The 23,568-nt window shown below is 41.0% G+C and overlaps 1 protein-coding gene across 1 annotated transcript in view; it reads left to right on the top strand.

Annotated features, from left to right (window-relative positions):
- LOC144695994 (trafficking protein particle complex subunit 3-like) overlaps positions 1-23,306 on the top strand; it is a 43,267-nt gene extending 19,961 nt beyond the window's left edge. Inside the window, exons 2-4 of the mRNA XM_078567149.1 lie at positions 12,851-12,950; positions 18,892-19,074; positions 22,043-23,306. Of these exons, the coding sequence (XP_078423275.1) occupies positions 12,851-12,950; positions 18,892-19,074; positions 22,043-22,162 (403 nt within the window). The 3' untranslated portion in view covers positions 22,163-23,306. The remainder of the gene's footprint in view (positions 1-12,850; positions 12,951-18,891; positions 19,075-22,042) is intronic.
- Positions 23,307-23,568: the final 262 nt, after the last annotated feature.

The following is a 23,568-nucleotide window of genomic DNA, read 5'->3' as shown; positions in this document are numbered from 1 at the left end:
GCAGACTGATCAACATCTGTGACCAGTTCGAATTGGCCTCAAGAGCCAAGGTAAATCGTGGCAAGAGCGAGGTCATGTTCTTTGGGAACTGGGCTGACTGATCCTTTATCCCCCTCACCGTCAGGTCAGAGGGCCTGAAGGTGCTGGGGATATGGTTCTGAGGGACCGGGGCATGCATTAGAAACTGGAAGGAGTGAGTGTCTATGGTGGAAAGAAAACTGGGCATGTGGGAGCGACGCTCCCTCTCCATTGCGGGTAAGAACCTGGTTATCAGGTGTGAGGCACTCTCGCTACTGCTGTACGTGGCGCAGGCCTGGCCCATTCCTCACTCCTGCGCGATGGCGATCACCCGAGCCATCTTTCGCTTTATCTGGAGGTCAAAAATGGATCGTGTTCGCAGGGACGCGATGTACAAGCTTCCAGATAAAGGGGGAAAAAAACGTACCCAACATTGCCCTCATCCTGATGGCCATCTTTGTGTGCAGCTGCATCAAGCTGTGCATAGACCCACAGTATGCAGACACCAAGTTTCACTGCGTGCTGAGGTTCTACCTGTCCCCGGTGTTGCGAAGGATGGGTCTGGCCACGCTGCCGTGGAACGATCCAAGTAGTTGGACCGTGCCGTACCACCTGTCCCTCATGGAAAAATTTATGCAGAGAAACACCTTTGACCACAAGTCCATCAGGCAGTGGTCAGCACGTAACGTCTTAGAGGCCCTACGGGAAAAGGAGATGGTTGATCCTGTCGGATGGTTCCCCGAGCAGACTGTCAAAGTCATTTGGCAGAATGCCTCATCGCCAGAACTTTCCAACCAGCATCAAGATATAGCTTGGCTGGTGGTGAGAAAGCCCTACCGGTCAGATCCTTCTAGTACGCCAGGAGTCTCACCCCCTCTGCATGTTGCCCTCGAGGTGGCTGTGGTGGGGAAAAGACTGTTGTTCACCCCCTTGTGGAATGTGCTTTTGCAAAGAAGGTCTGGAGAGAGATGCAGTGGTTTTTGTCGAGGTTAATCCCAAGCAGTGCTGTGACACAGGATCCTGTGCTCCACGGGCTGTTCCCAGGGGGACACACTGTGCCAAACATCAACTGCAGCTGGAGGATCATCAACTTGGTGAAAGACACTGTTTGGTCTGCCTGAAGCTTGTTGGTCTTCCGGTGCAAAGAGTTGTCCCTGACCAAGTGTTGCAGACTGGCACATTCCAAGGTCCAGGACTACATGTTGAGGGACGCAGTAAAGCTTGGGGCAGCTGCCACAAAGGCGCAATGGGGAAAGGTCGCTGTCTAAGACCTGTCTGCCATAGTGCACCGAGGGGCTGGGAAAGGTATAGACCCCTCGGGCCGTACGGCTCACAAGGAATGTATATAGTGAATACTAAATGTATTATTATTGTATTGAAGCACCTCAGAGTGCAACATGATGTATGTTGATAACTCCAATACCATTGCACTGTCTGACTATCTGTAATGACCATATTGAAATGATTGTAATATTCATTGATTGTATTGAAGCACCTTGTGATACATGTGTGAAAGTTGAATCTGATTGCACTTTTTTTGATGGTGATCTAGAAATGTTTTGTAATGTTATTTCAGATATTTTATGAATAAAGTATATTTTTCAAAAATAAAAACTCTTTCTCTCTTCACAGCTGCTGCTAGACCTGCTGAGTTTTTCCAGCATATTTTTGTTTTTGTTTCAGGCAGAGTCAACATGGTTTTGTGAAAGGGATGTCATGTTTACCCAATTTATTGGAGTTCTTACCAGTGGATGTTCTGTACTTCGATTTCCAGAAGACATTTGATAAAGTGCCACATCAAAGGTTATTGCGGAAATTAAAAGCTCATGGCCTGGGGGTAACATACTGGCATGGATAGAAGATTGGTTAGCCAACAAGAAGCAGAGAGTTAACATAAAAAGATCTTTTTCTGGTTGGCAGGATGTGATGAGTGGTGTGCCACAGGGATCAGAGCTGGGGCCTCAATATTTTGCAATTTATATAAATGACTTGGATGAAGGGACCGAGGGAATGGTTGCTAAATTTGCTGGTGACACAAAGATAGGTAGGAAAGTAAATTGTGAAGAGGACATAACGAAGGTACATAGGTTAAGTGAGCGGGCAAAAATCTGGCAAATGGAGTATAATGTGGGTAAATGTGAAATTGTCCATTTTGGCAGAAAGAATAAAGAGGAAGTTTATTATCTAAATGGTGAGAGACTGCAGAGCTCAGATTCAGAGGGTGCTGTGTGTCCTAGTGCATGAATCACAAAAGGTACGCTGGTACAGCAAGTAATTAGGAAAGCTAATAGAATGTTATTGTTTATTGTGAGGGGAATTGATTACAAACGTAGTGCTTCAGTTGGACAGGGCACTGGTGAGACTACATTTGGAGTATTGTGTACAGCACTGGCCTCATTTAAGGAAAGATGTAAATGTGTTAGAAGCAGTTCAGAGAAGACTTACTAGACTAATACCAGGAATGGGTGGATTGTCCTATGAGGAAAGGTTGGACAGATTAGGCTTGTATCCACTGGAGTTTAGAAGATTAAGAGGCGACTTGATTGAAACATATAAGATCCTGAGGGGTTTGGACAGGGTGGATGTGGAGAGGATGTTTTTTCTCTTGTTGGAGAATCCAGAACTGTCTTAAAAATAAGGGGTTGCTCATTTAAGACAGATGAGAATTTTTTTCTCTTTTGTGAGTCTTTGGAGCTTTCTTCCACAGAAGGCAGTCTTTGAATATTTTTAAGGCACAGGTGGATAGATTATTGATGATCAAGTGGGTGAAAAGTTGTCGGGGGTAGGCAGGAATGTGGTGTTGAGGTTGTAATCAGATCATGATCTTATTGAATGGTGGAGCAGGCTCGAGGGGCCGACTCCTCCTAATTCGTATGTACCAGATGGGTTTTTACAGCAATTGGAAATCGGTTCGTGGTCATCATCAACTTTTTAATTCCAGGGGATTTGAACTCAGGTCGCCAGAGCATTACCCTGGGTCTCTGGAATACTGGTTCAGTGACCACTCTGCCATCACCTCCCCCTAAATAAATACAAGATATTGTCCTGATGCAATGCTGTATGATTGCAATTTTACAAAAACAACTTGTATTTATTTACAAGTTTGAAAGCTGCCTTAAAGGTGCAGGTTCGAGCGAGTATGATCATTTTCAAGTACTAGTATTTCAGGGCTCATACGTCTAGACTGAGTTGGAACATAATATTGTATGTAAGACACTTAATTGGCTGAATTTTAACAACCGGATCCAGCTTGTGAACACATTTTTGGTTATTAGGGCTATTGCCTGGATATGTTGTGAAATAACAAGCTATGGTGATTTAGTCTATTGGACAGAAAAGACTTCAAAATGTCAATGTCAAAGCCAAAGGTATATATAACGTGAAATAGTAACCAAGTTTGTTTATAAATCTTCCATTGAAGTTAAAGCAATTCAAATATAATGCATTTTTGCTTAAATTTAAATCCCAATGCATTACAACTGGAGAAAATATAATAACCTGCTATGTTGTGGCAACTTACTGATGTAAACTGTAATGTGATCCAGTTAGTGTTTCTGACTTTCCTACTGCCGTGTCTGCCCAATCCAGATTTGTTGCTTCATGCATACCTCGCCAGCATCTGCATTTTCTCTTAAAGACTTTTTGTGTGTCAAATTCAGTTAATTTTAAATATTTGTAAAGAAATGGATGCCATTTAAACTTGTCAAATATAGTGCATCTCAAATTTCAATAATATTTGTAAGTGTGATAGCTGATGATCAAAATCCCCACTGTAATGTTTAGGGTTTAGAGTAAGATAGAAAAAAACACAGAAGTATAGGAAACCAAAGACCATTTGTCCATCAATTTGTAAGAGTTTAATTTGGATTTTTTACAAAATATAATAGAGGAACAAACAGCTTTTTGATTTGAATTTTATAATGTACCCAATCCTAACTAAGGTCCTTGAAAAATTCTATTTCAGTATAATGTATTTTTTAAAGTGTAACTTTGAGATTTTTTCTGTCCTATTTGGAATGTAGTGTACAGAGGAAGTTTTGGGTGACAACACACTGCAGTAACGACAAATTCAGCTTTTCTTACAAAGCATTTCAATTCTTCTGTATTTGTCATTAACTTGAACAGCGATGTCAGTAGGATGAGAAGAAACCAATCCACTTTCTACATACGAAAAGCCCGATGGTTATACTTGTAGATGTAAAAGCCCTTAAACTAAAAAAAATGCACTTGTTTTAAGCATATGACAAAATGGAAAGAATTTTACCCAGTTTACTACTGAGATCAACTGAAAAATAGGTTGCCTGTGGTTTCATTCAGTAGTAATTTAATCAGATATGATGTAATACATCATGTGGTTAGACTGATGCTTCCTTAAGTATTATTATGACTCCTTTTTTGAATAAGTTGTCCTCATGAACGTTATGGACTGCATCCCTATATTTTAGGCAGTAAATTAGTAATAAAGCTATTTTAAGAAATCTGTAAAGAAAATTGGATTTGTTAATATTAGAATTGCTCATATTGATTCTATGGAGCAGTTCCCATGCTTGGCTGCATTGTGATGCTAAGCATTGTGTAGAAGGCTTATAATGTAAATAAAAGTTCAGTAGGTAAGAAGTTACTTTAGGCCTATCTCTCATCTTTTTCCTGGAAGATTAAGGGAATTACAAGAGGCCTGTGTGCTGGTGATCAGTTTGTCAGCTCTACCTGGCTGGCTGTTGCGTGTGTCATGGAGAAATGAAATAGGAACATGGTGCCTACATTGCTAAATTCATATTTCTAACTGAATACATTGCAGAAACACAAATATTTATAAACAACTATCAGGTTGCCACATGCAGCCTGATTGTGAACATACAGCTGTAGACATTCAGAATGCTATCATAATTTTTGACACATTTTCTTTCCATGTCTGTGAATCCATATCACATATCTTTCTATCGCTGCCTGTGTGGGCACGAAACAATGCCAGTCATAGTCATAAACCAGACACAGCACAAGTAACTCCTTTCTGATTTTGAGAGAATCTTCATATTTCTTCAAACAGTGAATTACTTATTTAGAATCTCTGGTTTGAATCATAGTGTACTAACCTGGATAATTGTCCTATTTATTTCATACATAATGTCAATGTATGCACTAATTTTCAGGATGGTTTCAAAATTTGATATCTTGTGTTTTCAGCATTGGTTTCACTTTAGAATCTTTTTCTGCACAGGTTAATCTGTGGCAGAAATTAATCAAAGCATAAGATTCAAGTCCTTTTTGTGTCACTACTATTTATTGTGTTTATCGAATGTTTGTGGCACCAGGCACACAGCAACTAAATTACTGCTGCTCAAAGTCACAAATGCCTGTCAATATTTTTCTTGTTCAGTTTATGGAGATTGGAGGGACAAAATATTGGCGCAAGTTAGCATAATGTTGCTTATGAACTGTAAGATTTAGGTTTTTTTTTACAAGTATTGTCCATTCAAGCATGATTTTTAAAAGTAAATCAAGAATATTTTTGCTGAAAATTTCATCCAGGCAAAATTGATGAACTTCTCTAAACATCCTTGATTAATAGTAGATTCAGAACCATATTACCAATGTGTTGGAGTTAAAACTGGTGAATTACTTTGTTTGTTGTATGTGCAGGACTGCAAGATCTTCTGTATTATTTTATCTGGGTAATACATCTTTTTTGATGTGTTCTTCATTGTATACAAGTTTTGTTTTATGTGTGATGTCACTAAATCTCAATTCTGTCTTTTTCCTGTCTCCTCTGCCTGATGCACTCATTCTGTAGCACTGGTATTTGCCATTCATTTCACCTTCTGCATCTCATGGTAGGTGTTAGGAATACTAACCTTTTTGGAAATGGATTTGCTGCAATGCATGTTTTCGTTTTGCTTTCTGATTTGCTTCATGGCTATTCCTGTGCAATGTAGGGTTTCTCCTTAAGTTATGAAATGTGAAGTGAAATTTGTAATCAGATTTCAAAACCTGATTTGATTTACAGCGGCCGCAAAACTATTTGGGATTGTATTATAAAGATTGCAACCATTATTTGAAGTTTTGCTGTCGGACTTAAGGAAATGCATTTGGTTAATTTTGATTGAAATTAAACCTCTGCTATGTGGAACATATCTGTGGCATTATGGAAACTACATTTCGGATGCAAGGAGAGTTTAAAAAATCATGTGCATATCCCTTATCAATGTACTGCTGGAATGGTGTGTGCATTTATTTCTTGACATCTTGGGAAAAGATAGGTGATGACAGCCAAAACCAATCCTACGTCGTTTCCCTTCCCAGCCCCGTTAAATAACTTGTCAGCATTTACACACGTAAAGCCACGTGGAAGAGGTACAAGACAGCCAGCACCTGTAGAACTAATGGGTTTGCAACTTCAGGTCTGACATCTGGAGATTATTTTTTTCCCATTCTGTGAGGTCCTTTAATCCTAGAACAATTGAACTTGTGAGTGGGGTTTAAGAGGGTAGAGGAATGTGCATTAGTTTCTACTATCTAAAGGTGTAGCATGACTAACAGTGATTTTCTGGAGTTTGCCTGATTGTTTTGGGAATCGAGGAGAGATTTTCCGATTTTTCTAAAATTGACCACTTTTTATTTTCTGTTTTATTGCCTCTTACAGGTAGTCAGAAAAGATGACAGGAAATCCAAGCCCGACTGTAGAGTTTTTCAAAAGCTTACTGAGTTTGAGTGCATAGCTGAGTTAATTGAACCAGGAGATCCTCTGATTCCTGGTTTGCACTGAGTTAATTAATGTCAGCCATTGAACATTACAATTGGGTGAGAGGGGAAAGGATTGGGCAGGGTTCCTACTGCAGATTTTTATTCAGCTCCTTCTGGAAGTGCAGTTTGGTGAGGATTGGATTAGGGTTCCCAGCGATGTCCCATGATTAATTAGTCTTCCAATAATTGTTGAGACTCACTTATAACCAATGGCCATTTTGGCAAAGTCTGGATGGTGACCAGCACCAGGAAACCAATTACAGGAGGGAAGGGGATGAAGTGAAATATCAACCAGAATGCTGCATTTAGCTTTTCTTTGCTACTCTTCACTTTGTGATGATCATTTAAAGCGTCATGAGTTGAGTTCATTAATGCTGCAACAAGCAAACTTTTATAATAGTAACACCTTCTATGATCTCATTGATTTATAATGGTTTCTAAAACAGATTAATTGAAATGCTCAGCAAAGGTCAAACACTGGAATAAACTGATGATCACATTGAAATTGTGGCAATCCTGCTACTGATCTGTATTAGTCATTTGATTTATCTTTCAGTTTTGGTGCTTATTCACTGAGATGTAAATGGGCCTAAAAATGAACCTTCAAAGTTACTCATTCCCCTTTATGGGAATATTTTTCACCAATGACAGTTTCAATGAGAGGGGAAAAAAACCAAAATTAGTTTAAGCCGAATTTGCCAGCTTGGTCCTTTTACTAACTAATGCAGGGATATAAATTTCTCTCTGACCCTCTTACATTAAAAAAAAGTGTATTTTGTTATAATTGCTTCTGACAACACTTTCCCTATCGCACCTTGTTCACACCGCGATCTTCTGACTAGGCATCCACATTCAAAATGAAGTAGAAATATGTATCTCAAATACACAAAACAATCTTACGATTGGGAAGAAAGTACTAATGCATCCTTATTTTTCTGGAAAGCTACTTGTGGATTAAATTTCTAAGACATTTTTACTATGGGCAACTCCTTTTGTCATAATTGAGACAATTTACCGGAATATTTAACTTTCATCAGCCATGAAACTGGAATACTATTTTTGAAATTGTATTCTAGTCAGGTTAAAATGACATGTAAATAAATGTTTTATGCTTTAGGTTTCAAGAGCCAATTCCGTTTCCTAAGCTGCTCCAATCTCTTGCACAACCTGCATTCGTGATGCTGTGGTAGTAACCAACAGTTGATCAAATTGCTGAACCTGAACATTTTGCCCTTTGCAGAAATTCATTTAAAATGCTTTGAGTTTTGCACAATTATTGTCATATTTTCTGTTTGGCTGAGGCAGTGTTATACAGTAGCTCGATGTCAAGGTTAGAAATCCATTCAATGACCACAGCTGACATGGTGTGAATGGCTGTGATGCCACCAGAAATGGTTGTCTCAGGGCAGAAATTCAGTGTGTGCGTGATGGTCTGACTTGGATGGCCATTTGAGCTGCTACTCATGTTCTACTTGTGAAGCAAATGGCCACATCTTCCCGGCCCATCCTCAAGTGGTTGAGGGTTGGTCAGATTTTCCATAGAAGGTCGAAACATTGGACTTGACCACTCGGATCAGTTACCAGGTTGTGGTTGTTAATGTTTGCAGTCAACCAGGAGGCGTGCCATCGAGAGGTAGGGCTGTCGCATTTGCAGGTGTGGTATGTGTTCCACTAAGGGCTATTGGATTTCAGATGAATATGTGGGACTTTATTTTGAGGTGCAGTGTCAGTGGGAGCGCTGAGTTAGCTCTCAGCTGGTGCTGTTCTTTGAGGATGATGTTTATCATTTGGAGATCAGAATGTTCAGTGTGTGCTAGCACAGGAAGCCCCTCGAGCTATGTTGGTTTCAAGGCCTCAGAAATAAACTTCATGACTTCCCAGAGGTGGATATCTACCATGGTTGTGTGGCGGTTTCTGAGCAATAATGATGAGTTGAACCAGGGGCATTTTTCCCCTTTGATCCTGAACTGAGTTTCATAGCCCACAGCCTATCCACTGTTAAGATCCTGTACTTCAACCTCCACAACACTGTCAACCTTTGCCTGCTGCTGAAAGCCTTATGCATCCTTTTGAGGCCCTATCAAATTTGATTACTCTATTATCCAGAAAGATACACAAGATGAACAGACCAATGAATTTTGAGGTATAGGGACTAAGCAAACTGCATGGAAACAGGATAAAAGCAAAATACTGCAGATGTTGGAAATCTGAAATAAAAACAGAAAATGCTGGAAAAACTCAGCAGGTCTGGCAGCATCTGTGGAGAGAGAAACAGAGTTAACATTTCAAGTCCGTATGACACTCCTTCAGAGGTGAAGAGAAGTGGAAATGTGATTAAATTTATACTGTTTCGGGGGATGGGGCAGCTAGAGCTGGATAGAAGGCCAGCGATGGGTGGGGACGAAGGAGGCATTGACAAAGATGTCATGAGCTAAAGGACAAAGGGAGTGCTAATGGAAGTGGTTAGTGCTAATTTAGGTGCTGATAGTGGCATGAAGTGAAGAAAGCAGAATGTGGTAATAGCAGAACAAGGGTAGCAATTGTGTGAAAGAACAACATGGAGCAAGTAACAGATGGCCCTGTAGGAGATGGGGTGGGGGGAGGGGGTGGCGGTGGAGGGGGGAAAAGGATAGAAAATGGGAAAGAAGGGGGGTTAAAAAAGGGATAAAACCACGGATAAATGAATATAAATAAAAATGAGTGGATGAAAAATAAAAATGAATGTAGCAAAAAGGAGATTAAAAAATGCAGGGGAGGATGGAGGAGAGAGTTTATGGTCTAAAGTTGTTGAACACGATATCAAGTCCAGAAGGCTGTAAAGTGCCTAATGGAAGATGAGGTGCTGTTCCTCTAGTTTGCATTGGGCTTCCCTGGAATATTGCAGCAGGCCAGGGACGGCCATGTGAGAGTGAGAGCAGGATGGTGTGTTGAAATGGCAAGTGACCAGAAGCTCTGGGTCATGTTTTCAGACCGGGTGGAGGTGTTCCACAAAGCGGTCATCCAGTCTGCGTTTGGTCTCCCCGATGTAGAGGAAGACCACATTTGGAGCAGTGGATGCAGTAGACCAAATTGAAGGAGCTGCTAGTGAAGCGCTGCTTCACCTGAAAGGAGTGTTTGAGCCCTTGGACGGTGAGGAGGGTGGAAATAAAGGGGCAGGTGTTCCACTTTCTCTGGTTGCATGGGATGGTGCCATAGGAAGTGGATGAGTTATTGGGGATGATGGAGGAGTGGACCAGGGTGTCCCGGAGGGAATGGTCCTTACGGAATGCTGACGGGGGGGGTGAGAGGAATATATGTTTAAAGGTGGTGGACTCTTTTCACCCCACCAGCATCTGCATTCAAAGAATCATCCTCCGCCATTTCCGCCAACTCCAGCATGATGCCACCAAAGGACCCAAATACTCCTTTCAGGTGAAGCAGCTGTTCACTTGCACCTCCTTCAATTTTATTTTATAAATTAACTTGTTTGACCTGACTTATTGTTTTGGAATAAGATCTCAGTGCAGTTACTAATGATGACGAGGAAATGATCTGATTACAGGCATTAGATAATATCTTAGATCAGTAGAGAAATCCATAAAAGAAACTAATAATTAAGATGGTGTTTGTTTAGTTTGTATTTAGTGAAGGCTGTTGACCACCTTCACAGCCTTCAACAGCCTTCAGTAAATACAAAATAAACAAATACAATTTTAATTACTAGTTTCCTTTATGGATTTCTCTACTGATCTAATGGATCGTGGGAATGGAAATGGCGGAGGATGATCCTTTGAATGCAGAGGCTGGTAGGGTGAAAAGTGTCCACCACCACTAAACACATCTTCCCCTCACCCCCCTGTCAGCATTCCGTAGGGACCGTTCTCTCCGGGACACGCTGGTCCACTCCTCCATCACCCCCAACAACTCATCCACTTCCTACGGCACCATCCCATGCAATTGGTGAAGGTGCAACACCTGCCCCTTTACCTCCTCCCTCCTCATTGTCCAAGGGCCCAAACACTCCTTTCAGGTGAAGCAGCGCTTCACTTGCACCTTCATTTATTTTGTTGGCTCGAGATGACCTGATAGAAGGCTGTATCCAATGTGTTCTTTGTAATTGCTGTATGATGTAACAATTGGCTCAGTTGTTCAAGGAGTAAGTTGTTGATTAATTTTTAAAATGCAGTCAATACTGTGACTTGTTAGATAAACTCTTGATGATCACAGTGGTCAACAAAGATTTAGATTTTTGAGTGCAAGCGTGGTAGACGTTGATGCAGTTGTTAGTGTTTTTGAATGTTTTGCTCAACTTCTCTTGCTTCCTCAACAGAATTCAGAGCTATTCACTCTGACCTATGGAGCTCTAGTTACACAACTCTGTAAAGATTATGAAAATGATGAAGATGTCAATAAGCTGTTGGATAAAATCTAAGTGTATTTAAAAACTTAAGTCACTTTACATTGGGCCAACAGTTTCCTTGTACTTGCCAGACTTACTTTAATCTTTCCCTTTATGGTTTACCTTTTATGCTAAACTTTTCCTGTCATTGATAACACAAGCAAGTACAGTTTGTTAGAATTAGATGAACCTGGAATTTGCAATCCAATGGAAGATCTTACTGGAGCATGAATGCAGTGTTCAGCGTTATTATTTTTCAGGATTACTGTTCTTTGGACGATACATGGAGTCTCGCCCTCACTAAGAACAGTAAAAATTAAGCAATGACTTTTTAAATGATTAACTGTAGGGTGAGGAACAGTTTTTTAACTGTTGCATAATGTCACAGGGTATTTCAGCACTTAGATTTCCATTAAGTCACATGCTCCATGGCAAGCAATGTGTTAAGATTATATTTGTAACTCTCAGATCTCACCTGGCATAATGTCTGCTTTTATGATATGCAGTCAGTTCCACTTGGATAAATATTATATCCCATATCTCAGAAGTAAGTGTATGATGTCCTTTCTGTAGCACTTCAGTCTGTTAATAGCTTCAGATTGAACTGATGTCTGTTTACTCAGATGTAAGTACAGTTGATGTAATCTAGTAAAAAGCAGGACAGTCTGAATCATGTAGACATAAGACCACATAAACAAGTGAATTTTGTCAGCACAGCTGTTTGACTCTGAAACCTTGGATCTGCATCTGGGGTACAATTTGGGCGTACAAGGGAATACCACTCTTCCATAATGGATAATAGAAAGTCGCAGGAAATCGATACCTAAGTTTTGGAATATTTACAAAAGGTGATTGCTGTAACAATCACCTAAACATGGGAATGAAAACCAATGGAATGGAAATGACAAACTAAATTTAATCTTTCTAGGGTTGAGAGAATACTTTGTCAGAATTGGTCTTGGAAGACTGCAGTGGGGTGATCTCAAAGTTTTGGCCTATGAAAATTTGATGAATAGCTGGGAAAGTGGCTAAATGGAGTGTGCTTAAGTGGGTTCTACTGTATAAAATACTATTGGTGACCAGAGGTTGTTTTTTGTTATACATTAAGCAGTTTCCCCAATCAGAAAGGTGAGGGATTTGGGATAGTGGCAGAGCACTGATCTTTTAAGTTACCAAAAACTCAATATTTAAAATCCCAACTGTACTATATTTTATTTCCAATTGTTTGAGCAAACAAGATGAAAGTTCAAGGTACAACACAATAAATTTGAAGAGATTAAAATGAAAAATGGGGTAAATTGGGGCGTAGTGATTACATTAAGTTTAGATTTTAAGAAAAATTTGAAGGTAAGTGAAAAGGAATTGGGAACTCTGCATTTCATTCATTTCAACAAAGCAAATTCCATAAAAAATAGGTTTTGTTTATTCTGTCACTACTGTCTGATGGTATATGTACATTATGTTCTTGGCATGCTTTTCTGTCTGTTGATTTGATCTGATAACAGTTATATCTTTTGACAACAGTAGAAATTGTTTTTCCCTGTATCTAACTAGTATTTTGTAATAAATCAAAAGTTGCCTTATTTGAGTGTTTTACAAAGGAGGTTAGGAAATGTACACACTTCAAGTTTGAAGAGAGTGTATACATGACCTTTTAAAGCATTTATTTTCTGTTAAATGAACAATATTGGTTTACCTTGTGTTTCAACATAGGGGGTACAACATTGGTGTCAGACTGATTGAAGATTTTCTGGCTCGTTCTAATGTTGGAAGATGCCATGATTTCCGTGAAACTGCAGATGTTATTGCAAAGGTAAATTAAAATTTGGCATGGGTTAATTCAAAGGTACTTTCAATTTATATGATCACCTTATAGCAACAGGTGCTACTTAAATTGAATGGAGTATGAAATGAACAAAACTGTTAGAAGTTGTGTATTATTAATAGAAGTGTGGAAAAATAAAACTGCTCCAGAATCATGCTGTTACAGGACAGCTTATATATGCATTTTAAATGCTAGAATATGAACTATTGTGAAGACTGAAGGCCTGTGGGGCAATGGTTTCAACATTATAACTTGTTACAATCCCTGAATCCCTGTAAAGTCCGACAACTTTAAAAAAAAATGAATTCCCAGTGACCAACTTAAGGAATTACACAACGGACAGAATTTAGCCCTCGATGGGTGGGCGGGCCCCACCGGCTCGGCGGCGGGCGGGCAGCCAAGCTCCACTGCCAAAACGAGCCCCACCGCCATTTTGAGTGGGCGGGCCAATTAAGGTCCATCCAGCAGGCTGCCCGACGGGAAGTGCTATGCGCTTTCTGTGCCGGGGTGGGGGGAGGGATTCCCCAACTGTCAAAGTACGCGCATGCACACGAAAGAGCGCACTGCTCCCTGAGACTAAATGCTGTCTCAGGGAGATTGGTGACAGTTTAAAAAACCTCAAAAATAAAAAAATTATTAACACGTCCCCCTCATGTGACAATGTCACACGAGATGGGACATGTTAATAAATAAGACATAAAGTTTATTAAAGATTTTTAAAACGGACATGAAACCTCATCCCGCCAGTGGATGAGGCTTCATGTTTTTTCGATTGCCCGCTGGGGCTCCTGGCCTGCCCACCAGCCTTAAGGTTGGATGGGCAGGGACTTTAATTGGGTTAATTATCCTGTCAATGGCCTCAATTTGCCATTGAAAGGTCGGTGGGCGGACAGCTGATTTCGCTGTCCGCCCGCCTTCCTGAATATTTAAATGGGGCGGGATGACATCGGGGACTCATCCCGCGTCATTTTCGCGTCAGTGAGCGAGCCCCGCCACCAACTCGCCGACGGAAAAATTCTGGCCAACATTGCTACTTTTACGGCTTTTACTGTAGCATGCAAACTGAAAGCAACACCGCCTAAGCGTTGCATAGTAGGCAACTAATGCTCTAAACCACAGAAAGGATAATGCTCATTCATGTCTTAACCAATAACCACCACATAAATATACGTTACAAGCTGCTCTCTGCAGAATTGGAGTATTTACAGGGAACAGTCTAAAGTCACTCCCTGTATCCAATGGGTTTGCTTCTCCTTGTTTCTATGGGTCTTAATGTCCAGCAATCGTTGAAAGTCCTTTCCCTCAGCCTTCTGAGTATTCCCGAATGGACTCCCAGCAGCACAGTTCATTCCAGTGATTCTCTCTGGGCCACGCAAGGAAGAATTTTTAAGAGTCCTGAAATGTGCAGGGGGTCTGTCTCTTCAACCAAGGAACATCTTATTGAATGGTGGAGCAGGCTCAAAGTGCCAAGTGGCCTTCTCCTGCTATGCTGCAACATCATCTTACGCACATTCTGCCTCATAGCAGGAAAAACAGCCTTTTCCGTCTGCAAATGGCAGTAGCTGCTCCCTGACTTTTTTTCCAGGACGCACACTCTCTCTCTCTCTCTCTCTCCTTTGTTCAACGTCTCTGAGACAATAAGTCTGCAAAAGTAAAAACACCTGCCTCTCCCTTAGTGCTCAGGTGTTAATTCTGGCACATGCATTTCAATAGCACTCGACTTCTGGTCCTCATGGTAACCAGGCAAGCCTGTTGCTGGGCAGAAATCATAACAGATCACATGCCTCTCTTCATTACACCATTTTACCTTAAAGAGACAGTCTAATACATAATCATTTTATAAAACATTGGATTTGAAACACATAATTACAAGCCTTGGCTGTAAATGATCATAGTTAGGATAATTTTACTTGTTTTAGTAGCTGGATTATCAAAGTGGTAATATTCAAATTGAATTTTTATTTTGCAATGTATTGAAATGTAAGTTTTATTGAAGTTGTTAGTTTTATGCCTTTTAAGCCTTGTGATTAATTGCATAGTTTGATGTCTATCTGAAACATCCTGTTAAGTGGTCATCGACATGGATAAAGGGGTTTTAAAATTTGATTCACGGAGGGTTAGTGGTTGGAGGTGTCCTACAAAGCTCTTTCATCTTCCAGTGTTCCTGCATGGGCCAAATATGTTCCGTGTCCAGATTTAGTTTTTATGGCAGCAACTGCCAAGGTGATGAGGTTTTTTTAAATTAATTTACAGGATGTGGGCATTGCTGGCTAGGCCAGCATTTATTGCCCATCCCTTATGCCCATGGGAAGGTGGAGGTGAGCTGCCTTCTTGAACCGCTGCAGTCTCTGTGTTTTAGGTACACCTGCAGTGTTGTTATGGAGGGAGTTCTAGGATTTTGACCTAGAGACAGTGAAGGAACGGTGATATATTTCCAAGTCAGGATGGTGAGTGGCTTGAAGAGGAACTTCCAGGTGGTGGTGTTCTCATCTATCTCCTGCCCCTGTCCTCCTAGATGGAACGGTAATGGTTGTGGGTTTGGAAGGTGCTGCCTAAGGAGGCTTGGTAAATTTCTGCAGTGCATCTTGTAGATAGCACACACTGCTGTCACTGTTCGTTGGTAGGGAGGGAGTGAATGTTTTGTGGAAAGGGTGCCAATCAAGTGGGCTGCTTTGTCCTGGACAGTGTCAAACTTCTTGCGTGTTGTTGGAGCTGCACTTATCCAGGCAAGTGGGGAGTATTCCATCACACTCCTCATTTCTGCCTTGTAGATAGTGGACAGGCTTTGGGGACTCAGGAGGTGAGTTACTCGTCGCAGGATTCCTAGCCTCTGACCTGGTCTTGTAGCCACAGTATTTGTATGGCTGGTCCAGTTCAGTTTCTAGTCAATGGTAACCCCCCAGGATGTTGAGTGTGAGGGTTTGAGCAATGGCAATGCCATTGAATGACAAGGGGCGATGGTTAGATTCCCTCTTGCTGGAGATGGTCATTGCCCAGTATGTGTGTGGCGCGAATGTTACTTGCTAGTTGTCAGCCCAAGCCTGGATATTGTGCAAGTCTTGTTGCATTTGGATATGGACTGCTTCAGTACCTGAGCAGGCATGTATGGTGCTGAAATTTGTGCAATCATAAGCGAACATGCCCACTTCTGACCTTATGATGGAAGGAAGGCCATTGATGAAGCAGCTGAAGATGGTTGGCCCTAGAACACTACCCTGTAGAACCCCCGCAGTGATGCCCTGGAACTGAGATAATTAACCTTCAACAACCACAACCATCTTCCTTTGTGCTAGGTATGACTCCAACCAGCAGAGAATTTTCTCTGATTCCTACTGACTCCAGTTTTGCTAGGGCTCCTTGATGCCACACTCTGTCAAATGGTGCCTTGATCTCAAGAGCAATAACTCTCACCTCACCTCTGGAGTTCAGCTCTTTTGTCCACATTTGAACCAAGGCTGTAATGAGGGCAGAAGTTGAGTGGGCCTGGCGGAACCCAAACTGAGCGTCACTGAGCAGGTTACTGTAAAGCAATGCTTGATAGTGCCTGTTAGCACTGTTGATGACCCCTTCCTTCACTTTCCTGATGATTGAGAGTAGACTGATGGGGCGGCGATTGGCCGGATTGGATTTGTTCTGCTTTTTGTGTGCAGGATACGGGCAATTTTCGGGTAGATACGAGTGTTGTAGGTGTACAGGAACAGCTTAGCTAGGGGCGCGGCAATTTCTGGAGCACAAGTCTTCAGTACTATTGCCGGTATATTGTCAGGGCCCATAGCCTTTGCAGCGTCCAATGCCTTCACATATTTCTTGATATCACATGGAGTGAATCGAATTGGCTGAAGACTAGCTTCTGTGATGCTGGGGGATCTCCGGAGGAGGCCAAGATAGATCATCCACTCAACATTCCTGGTTGAAGATTGTTGTGAATGCTTCAGCCTTCTCTTGTACTGATGCACTGGGCTCCTTTCATGATTGAGGATGGGGATATTTTTGGAGCCTCCTCCTCCAGTGAGTTGTTTAATGGTCCACCACCATTGATGACTGGATGTGGCAGAACTGCAGCGCTTAGATCTGATCCGTTGGTTGTGGGATTCCTTAGCTCTGACTATCACTTGCTGCTTATGCTGTTTGGCACACAAATAGTCCTGTGTTGTAGCTTCACCAGGTTGAGACCTCATTTTTAGGTATGCTTGGTGCTGCTCCTGGCATGCCCTCCTGCACTCTTCATTGAACCAGGGTTGATCCTCTGGCTTGGTAGTAATGGTAGAGTGGAGGATGTGCTGGGCCATGAGGTTTCAAATTGTGGTTGAGTACAATGCTGCTGCTGATGGCCCACAGTGCCTCATTGATGCCTAGTCTTGAGTTGCTATATCTATTTGAAATGTATCCCATTTGGCAAGGTGGTAGTGCCACACAACACGATGAAGGGTATCTTCAGTGTGGATACAGGATTTCATCTCGACCAAGACTGTGTGGTGGTCACTTTCTATCATTGATGGATGGATCTGCGACAGGCAGATTGGTGAGGGTGAGGGCAAGTATGCATTTCCCTCTTGTTAGTTCCATCACCACCTGCCGCAGACCCAGTATAGCAGCTACCTGCTTTAGGAGCCAGCAAACTCGGTCTGTGGTGGTGCTGCTAAGCCATTCTTGGTGATAGACTTTGAAGTCCCCCACCCCGGCTACATTCTGCGCCCGTGCCACCCTCAGTATTTCCTCCAAGTGGTGTTCAACATGGAGGTATACTGACTCATCAGCTGAGAGAATGCGGTACATGGTAATCAGCAGGAGGTTTCCTTGTCCATGGTGCCATGAGAATTCATGTGGTCCATAGTTGATGTTGAGGGCTTCCAGGGCAACTCCTGCCTGACTCTGTACCACTATGCCGCCAACTCCGCTGGGTCTGTCCTGCCGGTGGGATAGGACACATCCAGGGAAGGTAATGTCTGTGATATGATCTGTAAGGCATAATTCCTTGAGTATGACTATGTCAGGCTGTTCTTGACAAGACTGTGATGCAGACCTCCCAATTTTGGCACAAAGCGCCAGATGTTAGTATGGAGGACTTTGCAGGGTCAATTGGGCTGGGGTTTGCCTTTGTCATTTCTGGCCCCTAGATCGATGCCAGGTCCATCTGGTTTCATTCATTTTTATTGACTTTGATACAACTGAGTGGCTTGCTAGGTCATTTCAGAGGGCATTTAAGAGTCAATCACATTACTGCAGATCTGGAGTCACATGTAGGTAGATTTCCTTCCCTAAAGGGCATTAGTGAACAATAATCAACTGTGGTTTCATGGTCATCTTTAGACTTTTATTGAATTCAAATTCCACCATCTGCCGTGGTGGGATTCGAACCCAGAGCATTATTCTGGGTCTCTGGATTGCCAACCCAGTGACAATACCACTACGCCACTGCCTCCCCAAATCATACAGAACCATCTACACTCACACCCATAAACCTACTTTACAATGAACCACAATAAGATTATGGAAATTGTTATAGTTTTGTGACAGATTCCAAAGTTGTAAAAATAAGCTTTCTGGCAGAGAAGTTGTTTGGCAGCAATTATCATTTGCCATAGTGTTAAAAATTAACTGACACTTGAATGCATGAGCCCTAACCTCTGGCTTTTTTAGTGGGTAAGTATTGAGTAATGACCCCCCAATTCACACTGTTGCATGTATTTCAGTGTGGAGGAACTTGTACAGACTTCAAAGGAGCTTGGGAATTTGGACTGGAACTTCTGATTTCCGATGTTTAACTGTGCATGTGCATGCTTCAGAGGTTCCTGAATGATTTATTCCATTATAATGGAGAGCTGCTAGTTTCACTGTGATTTTTTTTTCATGCAGTCACCTAGCCTTTATTTTTAACAGTATCAGGTAGTTAAATGGATTTTGCTTTGCATTTTTTTTTAATTAACAGGTTGTTTTTAAAACGTATCTGGGTAAAACTCCCAGTGTGACCAACTGGAATGCAGCTGGAGATGAATTTTCATTGATTGTAGAAAATAATCCACTCATGGACTTTGTGGAATTGCCTGACAACCATTCCAGTTTGATTTACTCTAATTTCCTCTGCGGAGTTCTGAGAGGTGCATTGGAAATGGTGAGCATTGTGATATATTTGTGCATTGGCAATTAACACTTTAATGCTCATCTCGCTAAATCTGCATTGCACATGGATTTGTTTAGGTAATGGACTTATTATTATTAGCATTATCCTTATTATCATTATTATTGGCATCTGTCTGCCTTGGGAGACAATGGGCTGTGTCCAGGGCATTTGTCACTTCTGTATTGAACATTGCCTGTTTTGACTGTAGAGGCCAATTCATGAGTGGCAGTCCCTTTTGCAGCTGGCACAGATGAATAATGTTTACCCGAGGTCTACTAATGAGTTTCCTTCCAGTGGCCCCTCTTTTCCAGCATTTCTTTTTTTCCTCTGCCTTGTCCATGCCATTCCTGCTTGTCTCCAGGCCCTCTGGTCAACAGTGAGTGGAACCATGTTTGAGCCTTAACTTGATATATCTGTTAAAGAAAGGAAAAAAAAGTTACATCAATGTAGTGTCCTAAAGCATTTCACAGCTAATGGAGAACTGTTGAAGTGTGATTAAGTTTCAATGTGGGGAAGAGCAGCAGATAGTTTACACATAACACGATCTTACAAGCAACCAATATAGAAGGACCAGATAATCTTTTTAGTGGCATTGATCGAGATAAATATTCATGTCATGTGATCTTGGAGAAAATGGGACCTTCATTTTATATCTTATTTGAAAGAAGACACTTCCAATAGTGCAGCACTTTCTCAGTACCGTATTGAAGCATGAAATTGGATTATATTGCCCAGGTCCCTGGAGTGGTCTTGAAGCCTCAACCTTCTGACATTGAGGCAAGATTGAGAACTTAAATAGAATTGAAACACCCTTATACTTGATCCTTAAAATTTTTATCCTCTTGTTATGACCTTTCTCCTTCCTATCTATGTAACCTCATGCAATCCCAAAATCTGACTTTGGCCATTTTTGCATTTGCTCCCCATTGGCAGTCGTGGCTGCAGCCGATTTGGCTGCATGCTCTTTAAGTATTTCCTGAACCCTCGCCACCCCTTAAAACCAACCTTAATCCTGGATCAAACATTTTTTTTCACGCCATCTAATGTCTCCTTTGGTTTAGTATCCGTTTTTGCCTGATTTGGCATTCTTCCGAAAAGTGCCTTGGGGAATTCTATTACATTAAAGGAGCAATGTCATTAAAACTTGATCCTTTCAATAAAGCGAATTTGGTATGTGACAATCTGTTTTGGCTCAGGTTAGAGCACATCTGTTCCTTGAATGGCCAGTGTTACGACTGGGTGAGGAAGAGTGAACTGGCCCCCCTTTTATTCAGCCCCATCGGTTTGTACAAATTTCTTTTCCCCATAGATGCCTTTTCAAATCCAAATGTATTTTCTTTTTAAAAGGGGCCAATCAAATCAGGTTTGCTCGAGTCAAAGAAAGAGTAAGTTTATTTGTCACTAAACCAGAGGAAAAAATAATAAAAGACACGACAAGACGCATACACACACATATGTCAGAAGTAAGAAGGTTAGAGTCCAAATAAAAGTTAAAAGAACATGAGTAAGTTGTTTGTTTGTCTGTGAGGCATAGATTGTTGAATGTTGCAGCCGTTTTGAAGTTAGGTGGTTCCTGGTAGAATTCTGGAGTTGGCTTTGTTCAGGGCTGCACTCTGTTGAAGACACTCTGGCTTAATTCAGGTCTGCATTTTGTTGATCCTCTTCTAGCTTCAGAGAGAGAGAGAAATAAATCTTTCTGCTGTTTTCTAGCAATGCTTTAGGTTGCTGTCATGTTTTTTTCCTGCTTGTTATTTTCTCTGCTTGGCAGAGCCAGTTTTAAACTCACGCCTGTACATTCTTGGAAGGAAATTCAATTCGCATATATTGCATTCATTATTGTACACCGAGTAATCCCATTTTTTGATCTCTGCATCTCTGAAACTTTTTGCACATTTCGAGATGTAAATAAACAGGAGATGGGAGTTATTTCGTCCTCCTCGGGGATTTTGAATACCTGATGAGCATCTGATCGAAGTCCAGCACTTTGCACCTCTAATGCCTTCCTTTCAAGATTGCCCTGTTTGAAGTAGTCCTTGACAACCCCTCTTTCTCCTCGCTACCCCCCCCACTTGCCCCCAAACCCTGGTGTGAAATTCCATGTACATGTGTGCAGTGTAATTCCTATAGACTTTCTAGATAAGTGGTCAACTTTACAGTATCAGCTATCAGGTGACTTGTGGCAGCCATCTTTTGATCAGTGTCTCCTTTTGTATTTTAAAAAAAAAGGTCTTCTTTAAGCAGTTCCATATGTCTATGGTTAGCTAAAAGCTGGTGAAATTGTAGGTACTTCTTACTCATGCTTCCTGCAGTCATGACACCAGTATTCATCCACTTTCTCATGCTTCCTGCAGCCATGACACCAGTATTCATCCACTTTCTCATGCTTCCAGCAGCCATGACACCAGTATTCATCCACTTTCTTTATACCTCACATCCTTGTCTGGATTGTTTACTTGCAAGGTTTTATGCTTCCTCCTCATGAGTTCCTGTGATATCAAATAACTTTGAATTACGACCATCTTAAAATTTCTCAATATTTATGATAAATCTCTTACCTGTTTACAAATAATTATAATATCTGTTTTTAATTCCCTGCATGAAAGCAATTTATTTGGCTTGTAGCTCACATACACATGCTCTATAACATATGTTGAAAATCCATAATATATATCAGTTTGAGAACAGTCTACTTTTGAGTAGCAAATGTTTCATTCCAAATTAATGGCAGTTTTAAAGTTTTTTAAAGATGATATATATTGTTCAAATATAAGGCACAGCTAAATTGTAGATGAAAACATGATCCAGTAAATTTAATGTAGTAATGTCAAAACATCAGATGGCCTGAAGCTGATTGACCGTAGGTTAAAAAGAAAACAAACAGTTGTGACCTCTGTGTCAAGAGCACTAGTAGAATCAACAGTACTGTGTATTCTCTCTTTAATTTTTTCTGTGTTACCAGGTTCAAATGGCAATTGATGTGAAATTTGTCCAGGACACACTCAGGGGTGACAATGTGACAGAAATCAGAATGAAATTCATCAAAAGGATTGAAGAAAATCTTCCAGCTGGAGAAGAATAGCATTTCATAGTGCAGCATTTTTCTGGACAGTTAGAAGATATTCTCTCAATACTATAAATTGTTGTATTGTGAAGTTTATTTATTGGCAAAAGTTTGACATTTATAAGAGCAGCAATGGAAGACAATTTATTAACCATGGAATTAACCTAGAGAGACTCCTTAAACTGAAAACAGCAGTGAATTCCTGCGCTCATGCCCTTCCACCTTCTTTGAGATCATATTCAAAAATTTGTGTTTTTCTTTACTGTTCTATAATCTGTATTTCTGTGGATTGCAAATCTGTTTGGGGGTGCAAAAAAAAAATGCTACCTTCACCTGTTCTTCTGACATAAACTCCATGGGTTACTGTTAAAGAATGCAATGTTATGTACAAGGTGACTACTCCCCCCTCGCTCCATCCCATATTTTGTCAAAACCTTCTGCTCAGAATGACTGAAGAGCCATATCATTAATGTGTACCTTTGTTTCTGGTGGCTGACGTCATGGATTTGTGGAATTTAATGTTGGTAGTAATGTGGAGATGAATGGAATTTGAAGAAAGCTTGAAGGTTATTTTAAAATGGTAAACAATAGTAAATGTTGGAAATACATTCAGATGCTGACTGATCTGCTAAAGAGAGAAGACAGGTTAGTGTGTGTTTGAGTGAAGCCTGGTGGAGTTTTACATTTTTCCGTATTTTCATTGTTTCTAATATTTGCATTTTTTCCTTCTTTATTAGAATGGTTGCGAGCTTATTGAGGGTGCTATGTATCCTGCATCATGGTGATCTGATTCTCCTTCTTCATTGCTTTATTTAAAATTGAATTTGGTATAGATTCCACTCCAGTGTAAATCTTTTCCTCCAACTCTTTGTGGATTGTACATTCTGGAGATGGTCCATTAAAACAGAAACAGAACTATGAATTTCTTCCAATGCTCCAAAGCAAGAGCAGTGAAAATCCACCCCCCACATCTTTTCAATAAACAGACAATATAGCTGCCTGACAAATGATTCTAGCAGGTTATCAGTGACACATTGTATCATCATCACAATCCCAATAAGATGATATAAAGATGCACTTTGTAAAGAAGTTACAGCATTGAAAGTGGTTGTGTGAATGCACCCATTTGATACAATTAAAGGGCTCCATTCAAATTGTTATGGACAAAACAAAAATAAAAATACCTGGAAAAACTCAGCAGGTCTCACAGCATCTGCGGAGAGGAATACAGTTAACGTTTCGAGTCCGTATGACTCTTCAACAGAACTAAGGAAAAATAGAAAAGAGGTGAAATATAAGCTGATTTAAGGGGGAGGGTGGGGGGACAGCTAGAGCTGGATAGAGGGCCAGTGATAGGTGCAGATAGCCAAAAGATGTCATAGACAAAAGGCCAAAGAGGTGTTGACAGTGGTGATATTATCGAA

Source organism: Cetorhinus maximus, chromosome 21 (genome assembly GCF_964194155.1).
Source record: "Cetorhinus maximus chromosome 21, sCetMax3.hap1.1, whole genome shotgun sequence".
Taxonomy (NCBI): Eukaryota; Metazoa; Chordata; class Chondrichthyes; order Lamniformes; family Cetorhinidae; genus Cetorhinus; species Cetorhinus maximus.
The sequence above is the reverse complement of the archived record's forward strand: the minus strand, read 5'-3'. Positions and strand labels throughout refer to the sequence as shown.